The sequence below is a fragment of the Chelonoidis abingdonii genome, chromosome 22 (genome assembly GCF_003597395.2).
Source record: "Chelonoidis abingdonii isolate Lonesome George chromosome 22, CheloAbing_2.0, whole genome shotgun sequence".
NCBI classification, from domain to species: domain Eukaryota; kingdom Metazoa; phylum Chordata; order Testudines; family Testudinidae; genus Chelonoidis; species Chelonoidis abingdonii.
In genome coordinates this window covers 12,574,713-12,595,107 of record NC_133790.1, presented here as the reverse complement: position 1 = coordinate 12,595,107, position 20,395 = coordinate 12,574,713, and the positions used below count along the sequence as shown (strand labels likewise).

General features: G+C 40.6%; 1 protein-coding gene across 1 annotated transcript in view; it reads left to right on the top strand.

Annotated features, from left to right (window-relative positions):
* STX2 (syntaxin 2) overlaps positions 1–20,395 on the top strand; it is a 30,234-nt gene that overhangs the window by 7,046 nt on the left and 2,793 nt on the right. Inside the window, exons 3-8 of the mRNA XM_075060090.1 lie at positions 6,451–6,525; positions 7,707–7,780; positions 7,994–8,102; positions 13,273–13,346; positions 13,454–13,591; positions 15,232–15,342. Of these exons, the coding sequence (XP_074916191.1) occupies positions 6,451–6,525; positions 7,707–7,780; positions 7,994–8,102; positions 13,273–13,346; positions 13,454–13,591; positions 15,232–15,342 (581 nt within the window). The remainder of the gene's footprint in view (positions 1–6,450; positions 6,526–7,706; positions 7,781–7,993; positions 8,103–13,272; positions 13,347–13,453; positions 13,592–15,231; positions 15,343–20,395) is intronic.

The following is a 20,395-nucleotide window of genomic DNA, read 5'->3' as shown; positions in this document are numbered from 1 at the left end:
CATGCCTGGTACTGTATCTAAAGCTGCCAAAGTCCCCTAGCAGAGGCTCCCCTCCCTTACTTTTCATTTTAAATTCTAGTGGGATCCATGTACGTCCCTTGCTAGGCTTCAGATAGAAAAGGGCACTGTCCATTTAGTCCACCCAATTCATTCTTTGTGGGCTGCAAGGTGAGGTCACACCAGTATCCCTAATGCAGTCTGGGGAAGTCTTCTGAAGGGGATAGCTGGGGCAAAGCCTTCTACTCCTTGGGCACACTTGTTCCCCATTCACATTGCCACAGCTTTCGACTCGCAGCATGGCTCAGCTACCTCGCTCCTTACCCCGCCCTTTCCTGTTGATAGCTGCCAAGGGATTGCTGGGAAATGTAGTTCTTTCCCTGCTCCAGGACTGGCTCTATAGGCAGGGAGTTAGGCAAGGAACTACAGCTCCCAGGGTCCCGTGGGTTCTCAGCTCCCATGCTGGATCCCAGTGGCTCTGCTTCTGCAGGGTTGTGAGAGGGGAGGAAGTGAGTTTTAAAAAAAAAAAAGAGAGAGAGAGAGAAAAAAAGGATGGCCAAAATGCCGCCCCCTGGAAATGTGCTGCCCCAAGCACCTGCTTGTTTTGCTGGTGCCTAGAGCTAGCCCTGCCAGTGACCAGCATATTTGCCCCCCTACCAGACTCCTGTACCTCCCTGGTCTGGGTCTGTCACAGTGGACATTAGTAGATTTAACCTCCTATTAATTTAATTTTGCTAGAACATTAGTATTTTGTTTAGTTCATGTATGCACTAGTCTTGTGTCTTACCCAAGGAATCTCTGCTTTTCTGTATCTGCCTGTGCCAATTGAACTTACTGTGTATGTACATATTCACAAAGGCCTTGTGTTTCCCTTTGATTTTTCCCACAAACTGGTGGCTACCAGCAGCAGTGAATTTTCACAAATGCTGGAGCAATGATATGAAACTTCCTTGAAATTTTCACTGTAGATGCAGATTTAGGGCTTGATTCACCTCTGCATTTCACGTTTTAATCTGGTGTAACTTCATTGCTTTTATGGCAACGTAACTTCACTAAAACTGGAGTAATGCAGTGGTGACTCAGGCCCATAGCAGGTAGTTGATGACAGCAAGAAGAAAGCAGAAAACTTGGTGGGTGGGAGATAATAACTGGTTACTGTTACAGGAGGAGATGCAGCAAATAGTTGCAAGTTACAAATTGGCTATTTTTGGAGCTACAGCTGCTGGCTGAGGGTGGCTGTTTCTGTAGGATGCTGACCCCTTACTGAAAAGAGTTAGTAGGCACCAGGAAGTCACCAGGGAAAGCAGTCATGGGTAAGGAACTAGTTTAATTTTGTTCCAATAATATTGCAGCTGTAGAAGATGGAAAAGGCATTTTGAGTTAAAAATAAAAGCTAACTGGATTTTACATGAGCCACAAGTGCGTGACAAAATAAAGAGTTCATTTATACTGTCCTGCGATGAAGCTGCTGTGTGAGAGGAGTATGTTTCACTTTTTTTATGGTGGCGGTAAAGTTTAGAAAAGCTGTGTATTATGCCTGGAGGAAATAGGAAACTGAGGGAAGGAAGTATGTGAAGAAAGCTGTATAGTTTCAATTAAATAGTTTCCAAAAACACACAATAGTTTTCTCTGAGGGAAGAGTTTTTATATTACTTTTGTTTTTTCTCTTTGAAAGACATGAGTTTAAATTTCAAATGTAAGATGAGTGAGGGGAAGAGGGAAAGAAGAATGAGCAACTCAAGTTTGTGGGGGCTTAGTACAGGGTGGTATATAAGTTACATAGCTGTAAATACCTGTTTTTTATCTTAAGAGCAGAATTTGTCTGATGAATTTTAATCTTTTTAGCTCTGCATATGTATTGTTAATTTAGGATCACAGGTTTTTTAAAAGATGTTACTAAACATTTCCAAAAATTTATTCTAACTACTACTTGCAACCTGAAACATCATTTAGTTACTGTCTCATCAGACTTGAACCTAGTTCTCCAGAAGAGAAATATATTTAGGGCCAACTTTATATACTTTTACTTACAGAAATTACTGTACTCAGTGGTACAACTAAAACTTGTCTTTTACTGTGTAATTTAATTTGGTAAGTAGCTAGCTTTATTATGTGAAAATAGTGAACAATATCACACTAAATCTGGTAACTTGCATGTTTATTTTCTGTCCTTTGTTTTCTTAAATTTGTCTTAGAATTATGCAAGAAACATATTTGCTTCTTTAATAGTTTTAATATGAATTTTAAGTGAAGGTTCACACTGGGTAATATAATATTACAAATAAGTTCTGTCATCTGTTATGGGAATATATACAAAAATATATATCACTTACAGTTGATACAGGGAAAATTTAAGTTACATGTGCACCTGGTATAAACTTCATGAGGTTCGGGAATTACTTGTGTTTGTTTCTGATTTGTTTTCACTAGGATTTCTCCAAACACTCTTGTTTTTTGTTAAAAAAGCCTTTATACAACACAACTTTCTGATATCTTCCCGCTTCCTCCATGGATGCCTCTGAGGGACATCTAGTAAGGAAATATAAATGTTATACAACCCATGGCAATTATGCAGTGTCAGCTATATTTTTCTAAAGACTCTTTGTTTTGTAAGATTCCTTTGTCTTCTAGTTCCTCATTTTCTAAATCACCCAAATATAGAGTTGGGCAAAATGTTTTTTGACAAATAGTATAATTGGCCAGGCCAAAAAAAGAATTTTAAGAGCAGCTAGAAAAAGAATCAAAACCTAACAGTAAGAATTATTTAAGTACATTAAAAATAGGAAGCTGCCAAATAATAAGTGGGACCACTGGATGGTTGAAGTGCTAAAGGAGCACTCAAAGAAGATAAGCCCATTGCAGAGAAGCTTAATGAGTTCTTTGCATCGATCTTCACTGCAGAGGATATGAGGGAGATTTTCACCTAAAAAGAATGGTTCAGGTGTGGGAATTTGAGAAACTGCCTCAGATTGAGGTGTCAGTAGAGAAGGTATTGGAACAAATTAAGAAATTAAACAGTAATAAGTCACCAGGATCGTATGGTATTCATCAAAGTGTACAGAAGGAACTCGCATATGAAATTGCAGAACTGCTAACTGGTATGTAACCTACACTTAAATCAGCTTCTGTACCAGATGACTGCAAGATAGCTGATGTGACAAGAAATTGTAAAAAAAGGCTCCAGAGGCAATCTGGGTAATTAGTCTGGTAAACCTAATTTGAGTAGCAGGCAGATGAGTTGAAACTATAGTAAAGAACAGAATTATCAGATACATAGATGAACATGATTTAATGAGTAAGAGTCAACATGGCTTTTGTAAAGGGAAATCGTGCCTCACCTATCTATTAACAAACATGTGGTTAATAAACATGTGGACAGGGGTGGTCCGGTAGATACAGTGTACTAGGACTTTCAGAAAGCCTTTGACAAGGTCCCTCACCAAAGGCTCTTAAGCAGAGTAAACAGTCATGGGATAAGATGGAACATCCTCTCATGTATCCGTAACTGGTTAAAAGAAGGAAACAAAGGGCAGGAATAAATGGCCAGTTTCAGAATGGAGAGCAATAAATAGAGATCTGTTCTGTGACCAGTGCTTTTCAGCATTTTCATAAATGATCTGGAAAAAGGGGTAAACAGCGAGGTGGCAAAATTTGCAGATGATACAAAATTACTCAAGATAGTTAAGTCCAAATTAGACTGCAAAGAGTTACAAAGGGATCTCACAATACTGATTGACTTGGCAATAAAATGGCAGATGAAATTTCATGTTGATAAATGCACGATAATGCATATTGGGAAAACATAATCCCAACTATACATACAAAATGATAGTATCTAAATTAGCTGTTACAACTTAAAAAAAAAAATTTCAATTCATTTTAGCGGATGTTTTCACAGAACTAACTGTGTGCAGCAGCAGCAGCAGTCAAAAAAGATAACAATGTTACAAACCATTAGGAAAGGTATAGGTAATAAGACATAGTATGCCTGAATCTTGAATACTGCATGCAGTTCTAGTCGCCCCATCCCAAAAATGATAGATTAGAAATGGAAAAAGTACACAAAAGTACAACAAAAATTAAAGGTGTGGAGCAGCTTCCATATGAGGAGAAATTAAAAAGACTGAGACTTTTCAGCTTGGACAGGAGGCAACTATGATAGAGTAAATATGATAGAGGTCTATAAAATCATGACTGGTATGGAGAAAGTGAAAAAGGAAGTATTGTCTTCACATAACAGAAGAACCGGGGGTCACCCAATGGAATTATTAGGCAGTAGGCTTAAAACAAACTTAAGAAAGTACTTCTTCATACAACACACAGTCCGTGTGTGGAACTCCTTGCCAAGGGATGTTGTGAAGGCCAAAAGTATAACTGTGTTCAAAAAAGAATAAGATAAGTTCATGGAGATTAGGTTCATCAGTGGCTATTTGCCAAAACGGTAAGGGGTGCAACACCATGCTCTGGGTGTCTCTAGCCTCTGACTGCCCAAAGCTGGGAGTGGATGATAGCAGATGGCTCACTCAAAGATTACCTGTTCTGTTCATTCCCTCTGAAGCACCTGACATTGGCCACTATCGGAAGACAAGATTCAGAGCTAAATGGACCATTAGTCTGACCCAGTATGGACGTTCTTGTGTTCTTATGTTTTTTTGGTTTGGGGTTTGGTTTGGTTTTTTGTGGGGGAAGGAGAGGAGGAGGAAAGGAGAGAACTTCTCAGGTCCTGACACCTATTTGTGGAATTCAGCAAAAGGTTTTGACTGAATTTTTCATCAAGGATCAAAACATTTAGTTTTAAAATGTTTCATTTCAAATTGATATTTGACCAATTTTTTAAAAAGCCCTAAAAAGGGTGAAAAGCATCCAAAGTGGCCATTTTTGGGAGGGGGAGGAGAGGAACACTAGTACCATGAGCCAAAAAATCCACTATTCACTCACCCCTATCCACTACGTGATCATATCAGCAATCAAACATTACAGCTCAACCATTTTCTGACAAATAATTGTTTTTGTAAATTCAGTAACTTTTTCCTCATAATTGTACCAGCATTCAGGAAGAAATATGGCACAGAGCCATCTATACTTTAAGCTTTTGTTTGATTGACTTTATGTAAAATCTTGTCTTAATACATAATACAACAAAGATCATGATGCCTACTGTTTTCAGATTTCCTGTGCTGTGGGCCAAAGTAATAGCTCTTAATAGAAACTAAAATCCTCTTACATTTAAATCTAAAGTGGTCCCCAAACTTTTCAAGGTTACACCCTTTACCTCTGTCCATGCCCCGACCTGGGTGCTGAGACCTGGGGGCAGGATGTGAGCAGGAGTAAGTGGGCTGAGGCTGAGGGCACGTATGGGGGCGGAGCGGAGGTGGGTGGAGCTCCCTCCCTGCCTTCATGGGGGATGGCTCGTCCTCTTTGTCCCCCCGCCCCCACACCCTTTGAATGTTTCTTGGGGGTGCGTCCTGCTGTTTGGGGACAACTGATCTAAAGTGTCAATGGTGTTTCTCTAGAAATAGAGTTCTCTTTCTGGTTTTGATGCTGAGGATCCAAACACTTCTGGACAAATGTGGCTTCTCCAGTATTGTTTTTCTTTCCGGGGCTATGAAGCTTTAATCTTTGCAGTTTTTCTCTATTACAGGCACACAAATTAGTCTACTATCCTCTTGCATATCTAACAGAATGATCAATAGGAGTGAATGTCAGCATTAAGTAAACATGATTAAATTGATATGAGCAGTGGAAGGAAGCTGAGATACAATAGTGATGATCTCCACATAAATTATGTAATCATCTCATAGAGCTTATTACTTGAGGCTCTCAAAGAAGTTAATAAAGGAAAACAAGTATTGTACACTATTTTACAGCTAGGAAAACAAAGCCACAGGGTGATGGGGGAGTGAATTGCCCATGTTCATGTAGCAGAGTAGCAAAGTCAGTCATAGAACCCAGATCTCTTGTCTCCCTGCCCATTGCTTTATGCGCAGTACTAAGCAGCTGGTATGGTTTCATGGTCTTTTAAAATGATACAATTTTTAGTGAATTCATACACCATACTTTCTCACTAACTTTATTTTACTCAGGTAACTGGAGAGTTAATCATCCTATTGAGATGCATATAAATGCTGAAAAAGTGGCATTTATTAATATATTTTGGGTGCCCTCAATGTAACTTAAAATACATCACAAATATCCTAAGTATAGAATAAAATTGAATATAATCCACAACAAGTGAGACAGGTAACTTAAAGATTCAGGCTGCCGGCTCCCTCCAGCAATCCTCCACCTGTTTGGTTTTCATACTTTAATGCTTGTAGTCAATTTTAGGTTATAAGGTTCTAGAGAAGATAGTTTGGATACCTTCCAAAAGGTATACTTACTTGTCAGTACAGCTTAGACCCAATCACTAATTATTCTAAAAACTATGTTTCACATTCCTTTTAAAAATAAAAGGAACAAAGGAAGAACTCGAGGACCTGAACAAAGAAATCAAGAAAATTGCTAATAACACTCACGCTAAGTTAAAGGGTAAGTACAAATCCCCCCCTGCCCCATTTAAATATTATATAGAGCCTTTTATATGTATCTCAAGAACTTTGGAATTTGCCCCTCAATGTAATGGGGTCAATATATGCATATACAAATTTGGTTTTCATAGTATCATAGTGGGATGTTCCAAACTTTAAGAAAATATATTGTATATTACAGAAAATCTTGGAACTCAGAATGTTAAAATTAGTTTCACTTAATGTCAGAAATGATCAAGACATACCACTTTATCAGATGCAAGGAAAGAATTGTAGATTAAACATATTTGCCCAATGTTTAATCAACAATTTTAAACTAAGTGGCCATGTGTTCAGATGGTACAAACTGATGTGGAGCTATGCTAAATTACCCCAGCTGAGAATCTGGCCCAAAATTCATATATCTACTCCTGAGTACTTTTGAAAATCAGACCCCTTATTTAGGCAGCTAATTAAGTATTTAGGAGTCTTAATTGTTCATCATGTTTGAGTTGACACATAACTACGTTGTGTTTTTTCTGGTGCCACTAGATTCCATTCAGGGTATTCTTTTCTTCAGTGGTAGATTTCTAGGTTTAAGGGTAATATTTAATAAAATCCCTCTGTCCAGCAAACAACATTTATTATTCAGATTGTAGTAGCAACCCCAATTTGTTAGGCTCCTTCCAAGCACAAAAGATGACATCATACCTATCAACAAACAGATACTTTTAAAAAATTTGTTTTTAATTCGATTGTGTAAACAGTTATAGAATGCAAGGTTAAGAATAGATCATTAATAGGTTTAGTTTTTATTATGTGGTGAAAGCAGCAAAGAATCCTGTGGCACCTTATAGACTAACAGATGTTTTGGAGCATGAGCTTTCGTGGGTGAATACTCACTTCATCAGTTGCATCTGACGAAGTGGGTATTCACCCACGAAAGCTCATGCTCCAAAACATCTGTTAGTCTATAAGGTGCCACAGGATTCTTTGCTGCTTTTACAGATCCAGACTAACACGGCTACCCCTCTGATACTTGACTATTATGTGGTAAAACTCTTTTTAAAGAGAAACTACCTTTTTCGGGGTAGGAAACAGGAAAACAATACTAATTGTGATTCATAAAATGTTTATGTTAAAACTTTTACTATATGTTGCATTCTTAACACCTTACAGCATGAATTCTTATAATCTTCCTAGCTATTGAACAAAGTTTTGATCAAGATGGAAATGCTAATCGAACATCAGTTGAAGTCAGGATACAAAAGTCACAGGTATGATCATCAAGTACGCATGGGGAAATCTGAGGATTTTAATAATCAACTAAGCTCCAGAAGACGCACAGTATTGTGGGGTGGGGAAAGGAAAGGGTTGGACTTTGCTGGAGCCTACATTCTATTTTATACTTTTGGGGGGAGGGGAAGGGAAATGGCAAGTGCATTTTATTGTAAAATAATGTACTATATACTTTTACTCCTCAAAACTAGCACTCGGTATTGTCCTGGAAGCTTGTGGAGGTCATGACAGAATACAATAAGACCCAGACCCAGTTTCGAGAACGCAGCAAAGGACGGATACAGCGACAGTTAGAAATAAGTAAGTGACCTGAATTTTCTTCTGATATAGGTGGCTGAATTAACTTTTTTAATGGTCTTTGTTTTTTTTTATTGACATCTTTTTGTTGCTTTGGTTTATACAGAATTGAAATAATACCCCCAGTCTTCTAGTTCTATTTTCCTCTGTCCAGTTCTTTGTACCATCAGACAAGGTTTTTTTTTTTCAATAAAATGGCAGTGTAGTCCTGCATACTTCTCTGTAGCTGTTCCTTTGGAACTTAACTCTTTAGATGATGAACACAAATAAGCTTCACTTGTTTGTTTTATGTTACACATAATATAAATAGCTAGTTAAATTGTAACTGTCTAATAGCTTCCAATATGGAAGAACTGATCATTCTGCAGGTTAAGATTAGTTTAAACATTGATTTTGTTCTCAGTAGAATCTTTTAGACATCATCATTCTCTTACTAAAGTTACCGTCATGGTTTCTGAACATACTGTCAAATCAGTGGCAAAGATCCCATTGACTTCAATGAGCCAGAATTTCATTCACTGTAGTATTGCTAGATTATTACCCAGAAAGATTGTCAACCTGTGCTGTTGAATGTTCTTATACCTCTCCTGCTTCTTAGAATTGTAGCCTGTATTGTACAGCTATACCGAGAGAAGGACAAGAGACACTTGGTATGGTTTTAATCAGACCACAACTTTATTATTAGATGTCAGGGACAACTGGGCAGATAAGTGTACATGCAGGAAACTTCATGTTCATTCAATAGCTACCTGGCAGGCTTGTGCCAGCCCTGCTTTTTTTTTTTTTTCCCATCCAGGTCCACCAGCCAACCCATTCCTGGGACTTTACTATTCCCCCCACTCTCAGATGAGGTTTAAGGTGGCCTACAAGAAAGTGGGGTTGGCTCCTTGCCATACCAGTCATAGGAGCCCTGATTTCCCCCCCAGCCCACCATTCCATTCCTTTAACCAGCACCTCCTTTTTAAGTCCTTTACCAAGCCATTTATCCGGTCACTGTATACCTTCCCTCTGTAGTACTAGCCCTAGACATCCACCCCCACTTACATGATGAGTTGTGACATAATAGCCTAACACCCTTCCTTCCTCACCATAACAAAGGGTGAGTGGTGCTCCACCTGGTCTGAGGAAAAGAGGCTTCCTCTGCCAAGCTTGCCCCTTTTGAATTCCCCAGTCTTTTTAGTCCCTGGGTATGTCAGTTTTGCAAAACTGACTCACTCTCCCTTTTGCCGTAGCTTCTGAGCCTTGCTCCCCTTCCCTCATTGGCCCATAAAACACTGTTCCCTCTCCCCTGGCAAGCCAGACACTCCCCACTGAAAGGTGGTCATTTGTATAAAATAGAAGATACTAGATATCCTGTTGCGGTGGAAGGGGCTAAAACTTGGTTTGACTTCTCTTGAATTTTTTCACTATTTAACAATTGGTGTAATTCATAAAACCATCCATGAATACCTCTGGAGGAAGTGAAATATCACTATTTTGGTAACACCATTTCACTACTAACTTTCCCTTCCTCAGTAGTTAGGTACATCTCTTATAATCTAAGGCAGGGATTTTCAAAGAAGCCTAAGAAAGTCAGATTACTGAAAGTCAGTGGGTTGTGGACATCCCCTTAAGCTTCTTTAAAAATTCCAGCATTAAATGATTCACCCACACAGAGTGTGGCTATGTTGGTAGGGATGCTGCCCAAGTCATTCTATATTTGATCTAAAAGAGCATGAATTGGATAAAACAATCTTCACTGTGTTGTATCCAAACTTTATAAATTGAAATGACAGGTTCATGGGAAGAGTAAATCACATCTGAAGTTTGGTTTTGTTCTGGTTTGTTCAACTTTGTTAATTATTGCCTGGCTGCAATATCGGTTGCTGTAAGTGCTTTAAACAGAAAGATTAAACTTGTGGAGGATCACTTCTTTCTGGTACCTTCACCTAAGTTAATGGAGGAGCAAAGTTTTCCACATTAGAAAGTTGTGAAATTTGTTTCTAGCTGTTTTTTTTTCTCTGGATTCTTAACCAGAATCATGTCAAGTTATAACAAAAATCAAGAACTTATTCTTCAAAGGAATTGCTGAATAAACTTTTTGAGCAGGAATTAACACACACACTGATATTTTTGGACAACATCTTAATACAGAGGTTCTTGTGGATTTCCTGCCCATCCATTCATGATTTTATAGACTATCACCTCTCTAGTTTTTTATTGTTACCTTCCCTATGGCAATTGCTTATATGAAAAAGTAATATTAGGAAATTATTTACCATTTAGCAGGAAATTAAGTCACTGGCTTTCTGGAGCATATGTATGGTATAGCTAAACAGTCCTTACAGAGAGGAGCTTAGGAGAGGAGAAGCCAAGCCTTGAAGCATAGCTTGGGCAGGATTTTGTGGAGGTCCTTTTGTGACTAAAGCCAAATCCAGTAATGGGGTCAAGAAGTTTTGATGCACCACAACTTGTCTGGGGTAGGGCAGAAGAAGCCAGCACCATATGATCGGCCAGCTATTAGCACACCACCAAAGTTTGACAGGCCAGTCTGTAAATCTCTGTATCCAGAGTTGGATCTTTGTGCTATGTGAAATTCCTGTTACTTTCAATCTGGTAATATATAGATCTAAAAACTAAGAGTCTCTTTTGTCTGTTAATTGTTATTTAGAACTTGAATTTCGCTCTTTCATGATCTGCTCTTATTATCACTAAGAGCATTTATTACACTTCAACCTGCCTCTAACACTGAATGATCATAAATGACTACCTCATCCTGCACTGAACCTGTAAAACATTCCCAGATACTATACAGAAATTGAAAATGATTGTCATTTGGTTTTGCTGCAGTATCCTAAATCATTTAAATCTTTTTCTTGTGAGTTTAACAGGCTGCCACCAATGCATTACTTCATTGTAACTTGTTGCTCTCTACTCAGTGTTTCATACTTGTATTCTTTTAAGTAAAATATTTGTTTTTTAGTGATGAATGAAGAAATAATTCAAGGATGAACCAGCCAACAAATGACAATCATTTGTGGCCAAAATGTGATATGACTGGTGTAGTAATAGAAATGAAAACGATTGATGATCTTTAAACTAAATAAATATCCCTTAAGTTTTTTCCCTGCTTTTATTTGTATGTTAACTTTTAACATTTAAGATTTCTGGGAAACTTTGTACTTGTATAATGAGAAGAGATAAATATACTCAAATGATGTCAAATTAAAACTAGGTCTTGCTTGAGCACTAGCTAAGCAAGGTCTTCTGGGGTCCTGTGTCCCATGCAAGTTCTGCATTTCACAGGAAGGTCCTGCATCCCTCTCAGGAATGGTATGCAGTGGGGGAAAGAAAAGATGAACTTCTCAACCCAGTCTTCCTTGCACCAGTGAAACCAGAGAGTGAGGAAATAATTTACTACTAGAAATCCTACCCCAAACCTTTTCTGGCAGTTGTACTGCTAAAGGTGGAAACTCAGGCCTTTGTTTTTGGCAAGGAAAAGCACCCCCAATCTACTTCCATCAGCTTGGGGGCCTCCGTGTTATGATGCCAACACTGATTAGGAGGTGTTACAAAGAGCAGTGGGTCTAGAGAAACAAGACAGAGAGTTTTATATAGAATTAGAAATATGTGCAGGAAGCAATATAAATAAACACAAGTTAATACATCTGAGTGGAAGGTCTGCAAGCCAACTGTTCAGTGGGAGGAGCTAAGTGGAAAGCAGTAAAACCAAAGAGCTCTAAAGTGAATCTAGGACAGCAAAGCTGATAAGCTCTTTACCATATTAAGGGAAAGAGAGGGAAGATCTCGTGATGCAGTGGAGAATTAAAACTCTTTGTTGCTGCTCCTTTTGTTGTTGTAGTAACAGAGTCCTTTTGTAACTGAGTTGCTGCTTTCCATTGGCTTCTCCTGCCAAGGTAATGGCACTCAATTAATTTTTTTGGCAGTTTACCATCCTCCTCACTCAGTCACAAGCAAAAAATCCTAAAATATCACGAGTTATTGCTACTTTTATTTAAATTATTGTTTCTGACTAAATTTAAGTCTTCTGTGCACTAAAGACTTAAATGAAGCGCTTGGATTTAGGATTTGGGGCATCCTATCCCCAGTTGGTGGGTCTTGGGCAGCTCAGGGTTGGATCCCCCCTCTTGGGGTCATGTAGTAATTTTTGTTCTCAGAAAGGGCTGCAGTGCAATGAAGTTTGAGAACCCATGTGCTAATGTGAACTGAATGCTGTATTAAAATAATTTTTAATCTCATCTTTGTAATACTGTTTCATTATTTTCAAACTAAGGATCTAAATTTTTCTTTAAGCACGTAGTTTCCATAGATACTCACGTGAATTAATATCTTCAATATAATATAGGAGTTTTACAAACATGTATGTTAAATAGTTTCATTTTATATTAAAGTAATTTTTCCTATTGTGCTTACCAAAAACATGAAAAATGAATTTCATGATTTTATTTTTTCATTATATTTAACCTCCTATCTTGTGTCTGCAAAAAACATTTGATTCTTACAATACTACTTCCCATCAGAAACAGCTTGAGGAATAACAGTTTGATTCCACAAGGACAAATTTCTATAGAAAACTGTCTTTTAAAAACCTCATGTTTCTTAGCTCCCAGTCTCCACCTTATAGAGACACCATGATAGGGAAATGCATTATTATGAAAAATAGCTTTCTTAAAAATGGTATTGTTTTGACCATGCAACAATCTAGAATCATTACCTTCAGGAGATGAGTTTTTTCCCTTGTTTTCTGTCCTGTTACCACAGCTGCAGGTGTTCTCATGCTACAGAATTTCTCATACATGTGCTTAATGGCTGTGAGAGCCCCCCCCGGCATGAGGTTTGGATGCTAATTGTTATTAAAAACCTGTTATTTGTTGTGGAGTGGAGTTCTGAGTACAAGGTTGTGAGTCATTAGCTCCTGAATCCTTATCCTGCATTTAGCACATTCTTCCTAAGATTGTAATATAACTTCATTGCTACCACTTCCCCATAAACACAATGAATACTTGGGTTTGAGAGTCAGCTAGTTAATGTTTAGTTAACAAATTTCAAGTTGTTTTTGTGTTGTATGTAATTATTGTTCGTGGTGAATTCTCAGGCTTCTAGGTATAGCAAAATATGTTGAATAGATAAAGTACTGTTACTTTATAACCTTAAAATTATGCTTTCTTCCTAGCTGGAAAAAACACCACCGATGAAGAACTGGAAGAAATGTTAGAAAGTGGTAATCCTTCTATTTTCACTTGTGATGTATGTATTCAGAGCCCACTTTATGGCTATCACATATTCTATTTCTTCTATTCAGGAATATGTTAATCACATACTTATTAGTTATTTCCTGTTTTCCTCCTTCAAAGATTATATCAGACTCCCAAATTACTAGACAAGCTCTGAATGAAATTGAGTCACGACACAAAGATATTATGAAACTGGAATCTAGTCTACGGGCGCTACATGAAATGTTTATGGACATGGCTATGTTTGTTGAGGCTCAGGTAACTGAACCAATTCAAATGTTTGCATGTTTGCATGTTTTGCAGTTTTCTTGTGAAAACTATACTGGACATTGACATATACTCAAATATCTAGCAATCTTTATAACTGCAACATTTTTAGGTACCATTTTTTTTTTAAACACTGTAATCATAACCCTGTAGAAGTAAAGGCAAACTATTGAAGATTACACATCAATGATGTGTTTTTTTGTAAAAGGCCAGAAGGCATCATTTAGTCTGAGCTCCATGTCTGATCACATCTGCTAGGGATAATGAATAATTGCCATTGTGATCCGTAAGATATACAAAAATGTGTCAAATGGTAAAGGATGAGATTTTTGCAGTATATATTTAAGTACAAGTGTAAAACTATTTTTAGTGCTATAGTGTAATTTCCTGATCAGGGCTAGACAGTGTGGTGGGTGAATACACTGACCTGAATTCAAATCTAGATTTAGATCATAGAGTAAATTTGGCCTAACTAGGCCATAACAGGCAGTTAATATATTGAAAACCAACAGAATTTGTTAGCTATTGCAGAAGACTAACGTGGTGGTGGGTTAAATGTTGAGTGAGAAGTGTATTGGCAGTGATATAGAAAGAAAATTGGCATGCTACATACCCATACTTTGTTCCCATTAACGAATGGAAATTATAACTAAGTCCATAAGTGGGAGGGTGATAGCCAGTGTCCCCACCTCTCAATTTCATAAATCTTATCTTAATAAGGAGATGGGAAGAAAAGATCATTTAGGGTTAAAAACAATTAACTCTATTTTAAGTATTTATAGAATATGAAAAAATGTATTCAGTTGAACTGTGTAAACTCTGTTCTTGGGATTCACAGACTTTTTTTTTAATACAGTGAAATTAAACTGTGTTAGATCCACTATGAAAGAAATTCAGTGGATAGTATTGTGAATAGCCTATATTTAGCATATCCCTTTTTGGAGGATTTTACATTCTATACGTCTGATATGTTGCTTTGATACAAAATGAATAAGTGTGAAAATTACTGGCATGTTGTAAACTTGTACAGAAATGAACAAGTTATTTGTGTATCATTTTTAATGCTTTGCTGTTTGCTGCTGCTTATTTCTTCTGATGGACAGAAACACAGGTGACAGATGTACTGTAATATTTTCCAGATCTTGCATTTCATTCCCAAAGTTCTCATCATAACTGAGCTAAAATTCATTATATACTGGCATTTTAAATAGTTAGTTTGGAGGAATCCACCTCCTTAAAACCTATGAATAATTTTGGTTGAATATTTTCTAGGTACCCTTGCTGTTTCCATATGCTTCTTCAGATACTGCTGAACTCTTTAGTATGCCAGTTGTAGATGAGCTATTAAAGCATATCTTTCACTTAGGAATATGCTTTAAATTATCAGTATTTTGTCCCTACCTGCCCTTACCAATATATTTTTTTTTTTTAGGTTAAAATATTTTTCCTATGAGAGCTTGCTTCCCATTCCTTTTTTCCATCACGTGTGGATGCAAAATAAAAACTTCAGCCATTAATACATAATTCTTTTCCATGTTTAAAATCATTTTGATATATTGTTTACTTAGGTTCATTATGCAGGGCTCCAGAAAATTCCAGTAGTGGTGTAAAATTTTTTTCTTTATTTTAAGGGTGAAATGATCAACAGCATAGAAAAGAATGTGATGAATGCATCAGATTATATAGAACATGCTAAAGAGAAGACAAAAGAGGCACTTAAATACCAAAGTAAAGCACGAAGGGTAAGGTTTTTTTCTGGATTTTCAATAACTCAATTAAAATGCATAACATAAAGGTAGTTTTACAGCATGTGAAATTAACTACAGTAAACTTGATGGTCTTTGAGTGCTTGCATAGGTCCATTCTGCTGTGGGTGTGCGTGTGTCCCATGCACCAATGCTGGAGAGTTTTCCCTAGCAATACCTGGGGCGGCCCCAACCATTCCCAACCTCCTTGTGCATCGAAGAAAGAGATATAAATGATGGAGCCACCTCTCCCTGAGTTCTTTCTTGCCATCCATGTCAGTGGTCAGAGCGTTTGTGTTCTGTGGCAAGTTTACAGCTCTGTGTTGCCAATCCGTATGAAGTGTCGGTGAGTGTGGCAGTTCTAACTGGGAGGCAATCTGTTTGCCAATAATGTAACAGCGGGTTTGAGAGAACAGGGTTCTTCAGTCCTTTGCTTCTGAGGACTGCCTTCTCTCTCTATCAGTTCTTCAGGCCTCCTTGGACATGGCAGATTCTGTAGTGAGAGCTATGGTGACGTTGCTCCTGGTTGCAATCCTCTGGGATCCCTGTGGATGTGCAATAGACAATTGAGGATCATCCATTCAAGAAATGCCTTTTTCCTACCTAAAACAAAGTATTGCACTCGCAGAAGGACTTGGGTGGTTTTGAAGTCCTTGGGTCTCTATAGTTTGGCTGCAAAGCAGACAAAATTACCATCTTCAGTTCCAGCGTAGACAGCAGTATTATCCCTTCCATCAGGCTGACTGCTCTAAGGGAAGCAAAGAAGGTCATGGAGGAGAAGGCTGTTGCCCTCTGTTTCCCTGGTCTCTTCATCTAGACATCCCCAGGCCTTAAGGCATTGGTTTGACTCTTATGTCAAGGACAGCATACTACCAGACCTGGGCCAAACTGATCCTTCTCCTCCCACATCCGTACCCCCAGACAGAATATCCCATTTTCTACATGCTTGGCAGTCAGTCCATCACCTCAGACAAGTGTGTGCGCGCGAAGCGTGATGGAATCAGGATTAGACTCTGCATTTTCTTTCTGTTCACACCACCTCACCCTCCAGTCCCTCTTCAGGGACGCCCTCTCATGAGTCTGTACTGAGGCAAGAAGTGCAGACTCTGTGTTCTTTGGGAGCCATAGAAAAGGTTACCCTTCAATATTTTCTAATACTTATGGCTAGAGGATGTCTGAGACCCATTCGGAACCTGAACAAATATATGAAGAACATGAAGTTCTGCATGGCATTTCCTAGATCCAGGAGAGATAGTATGCTGCCCTCGATTTACAAGATGCCTACTTCCATGTGATGATCCATCCTGGCCACAAGAAGTTCTGAGGTTGTGGCAGGGGATGATCATTACCAGTTTTACCAAGCTGCCATTCGGTCTATCATTGGCACAGAGGATCTTTATCCTACCTCCACCAGAGAGACATCCATGTTTATGCTTACCTGGAAGATTGGTTATTTTGGGGTTGCTCTGTACACCAGGTGCAGACTATGGTCTATCAAATTCTGTTCAATACTCTGGGTCTGAAACTAAGTGAAAAAATGTCCGTGGTATTGCCTCTGCAAAGAGTAGGGTTCAGAGGAGTGGTCCTGGACTCTCCTTCTGCCAGGGCCTTTCTGCTTCTTTCCAGATTTCAGACTCTACAAGACCTCTGTGTCCCCCTCAAGGATCATCCACAGACCACTGAGAGAAATCGTTTAAGGCTCTAAGGTCACATGACCAAATGTACGTATATTATTCCTAATGCCAGGCTGCATCTCTGAGCATTGTGAGCATGGGTCTGATCAGTCTATCACCCTCACAGTTATCTAGACAAGCTAGAATGCCTTCTGGACATGATAGCATCATCTCTTAGCTGGTGGATGAGCCAAAACAATGTGAGACTCCTTTGCATTGCTTGACTTTGGTAATGGAAACTTCAGTCATGGGATGAGAAGCACATCTGGGTGATCTTCAGACTCAGGGTTTGTGGACTATACAGGTTACATATCCTCCTCAAGTTGAAAGCAATGTTCTATATACACTAGCATTTCCTGCCTCACATTCAGGGCAAGACTATCCAGGTGCTCACCACTACCACCACAGTAGCATTTTATGTGAACAAATGGGTGGTACTAGGTCAGACAGCCTGTGCCAAGAGGCAGTCAAGCTATGGAATTTCTTGGCTTGGTCACTCTCAGGGCATGTTGCCTGACGGAGATTCAAAATAGCTTGAAAGGTTGTCTGAGCAGATCCTTCAACATAGACCATAAATGGTCTTTCAACCCAGCTGTTCTAGTTTGTGTTCTGCATAGGAGGGTTTCTGTTGGCCAATCAGTTTGCAGCCTGACAAAGCAGAAAATGTCCCTGATTCTGCTTCAGAGCCCAAAATCAATATCCAGCACTTTTGTTTTTTCAGGGACAAGGACCATCTGTATGCATATGATAAGGTCATGGTAGAATGATCCTCATAGCTCCAGTCTGTCTGAGACAGCCATGGTATTCAGACCTACACAACCCATTCACCAATAATCCTTCCCATTACCAATAACCAGAGACCTTGTCACACAGAACCATGGTTTGGTGTTTGATCAAATCCTAGTGCCACACCTCATGGCATGGTTCATCAATGAATGCACAAGATATTTATTGCTCAGTGGCTGTCCAGAATGTTCTTAACATCAGGAAACCTTCCACATGAGCGGCTTACCTGAGTAAGTGGCAACAGTTCTCTTTCTGGGTGGCCTCCCATAATGCCACCTACTCAGCAAATGATTCAATCGGTTCTAGACTCTCTCTCACTTCTCAAGGAGTCAGACCTAGCACTCACTCCATTAGGGTGCACATGCAGCCATCTCAGCATTTCATGCTCAAATTGATGGTAAGATAATTGTTACTCCCTCTGTCACAACAGGTTCCTGAAAAGGTTTAGATAATCTTCTGCCTGTGGAGATGCAGCAGGTATTGAGATTTGATTTAGTGTTATTGCTCTTTATGAACCTTCTGTTGAACCTTTCACATCATGCTTCTGCACCTTCACTAGCAGAGCTTTCTTAGGATTATTCTCACTGGAGGATGAGGAACAGAATGCACTGGTCACTGATCAGTTAATACGTTGTCTACAAAAGAAAAGTCAGCTACGTTTCTCTCCACAAAGTTGTGTGTGATTTCCATCTGTCAGTCTCATATACTTGCCCAGTTCTTCTCGAGTGCTTGCTCCATATCCATTCCAGTTAGGGTGTGCGCGCGCCGGTGCACGTTCGTCGGAGAACTTTACCTATCAACACCGTGGGCCGGCAGGCTCGCCAGTGGAGTGGCGCCACTATGGTGCCTGTATATACCCCTGCTGACCCAACCGCTCCTCAGTTCCTTTACGCCCGTGGCGATCATTGGAACAGTGTGAGAGCGCAGCTAGTGACCTACCGCTTCCCTAGTACTCGTAGTTCTTGTGTATTAATATATAGTTATAATCCTATATATATAATTTACTATACTAGCGGTTTTTCTTTGCTAGCATAGTTAGTTTACATAGTTAGCGGGTTTGGAGAGCCCTGCCCGCCACGGCTGCCGGAGCCCATGCCCAGCTCACCGGTTCTGTCCGTGTTGGGTCCGGCCTCCGCCGTGCGAACAGGAGATCAACACAACTCCTGTTACCGTGCCGTTGAGGATTGTATTCACAGCTAAGTGCCCCATTTGCAGGCGGTTTAAGCGTATGAGAACAAAATTGAGCGGCACTTTCTTCCCTCCCCTTCTGCACCGGCACTGGCTATCGAGGCGGACAGAAGCGGCCTCCTCGGCACCGGACCCCCCGGCACCAGCCAGTTACCGCACCAACGTCGACTCGGCACCCTCCCCTTCTGGAGTGAGAAAGCACGATCCTTGCAGTGGCCCGAACAGCTCCCCGGCACGCGCCGTGATGTTGAGCCTCCTGCTTCCTGCTGCTTCTGTGCCAAACTGCACCACAGCCAGAGAAGCTCGTTACGTTCGGATCGCAGGCACCAACACCTGCAGCAGGCACTAGGACGCCGGGCCGTGATTGGTCGCGCGGGGCGTCGAATCCAGTGCTGCCTCTCCCCGGAAGTGCCATGGTTGAGCCTCCGCTCCTGCTGCTTCCATGCCACTGACTGCAGAGAGAGCTCGCCTAAGTCGGATCGCGGCACGACAACTCAGCCCATCGATCCGATCCCACAAGGGCCATTTGATCAGTTGCCTTGACCGCTCCGGCACGCGCCGTTGGTTTGAGCTTCCTGCTCCTGCTGCTTCCCGTGTAACGGCACACAGCCAGAGAGCTCAATCTAAGACTCATCGCCCGGGCACTGACACCATGCCGCGCGCGCGACTGACAAGTCTGGGCACGTCGATCCCGGTCCCACAAGGGCCGCGATCCAGGCCTGACGTCCCTGAGTGCACGCCGTGTCGAGCTTCCGCTCCTACTGTCCGTGCAAACTGACCGCGGACAGAGGCCTGTCTAAGCGGGATTCGGCCTCGAAACCTGAGCACAGCGACGTCACCGTCCCCAGTTCCAAGGCCTTCGGCCTGATCCCCCGGTACACACTGTGGTCAAGCTTACTGTTCCCCTCCACGGCCGGAGACATTTCCAACGACGAGGGATCTCGTTTGCCGTGACAGGAGTGGATGCTGCCTGGAACCCCCGGCACCGCCGGTGCGGCTACTACAGCTCTTGCAAGCCTCCTTGATCTGACCATCTCTGTCGTTGCAGTGAGCAGGCATGTTCCTGATCACGTCCCGCAGACACCTCAAGTTCCGTCGGGCACTCTGCTTCCGACGTCCTTGCAGTCCCGCGCTGCTCTCCTCGGGCACCGTCGATCGCGCGCAGGTCCGTGTCCATTCGCCAAACCCGATTAATCCCGGCCACTGTTCCGCTCCAGCACGCTATAGGGCACTGTGACTCCTGAGCTGCTCCCAACCTCAAGATCTCGGTCGACCTCCCAGCACCACTTGGTCGCAGGTTCGGATCTCATTCCACGGTACCAGGTGCATCTTGCCCGGTGACGGTCCCACGTGCGAATTGGGCAAGGTCTGGTAGAGTCAGACTCTCTGCCATTGATCTTTCA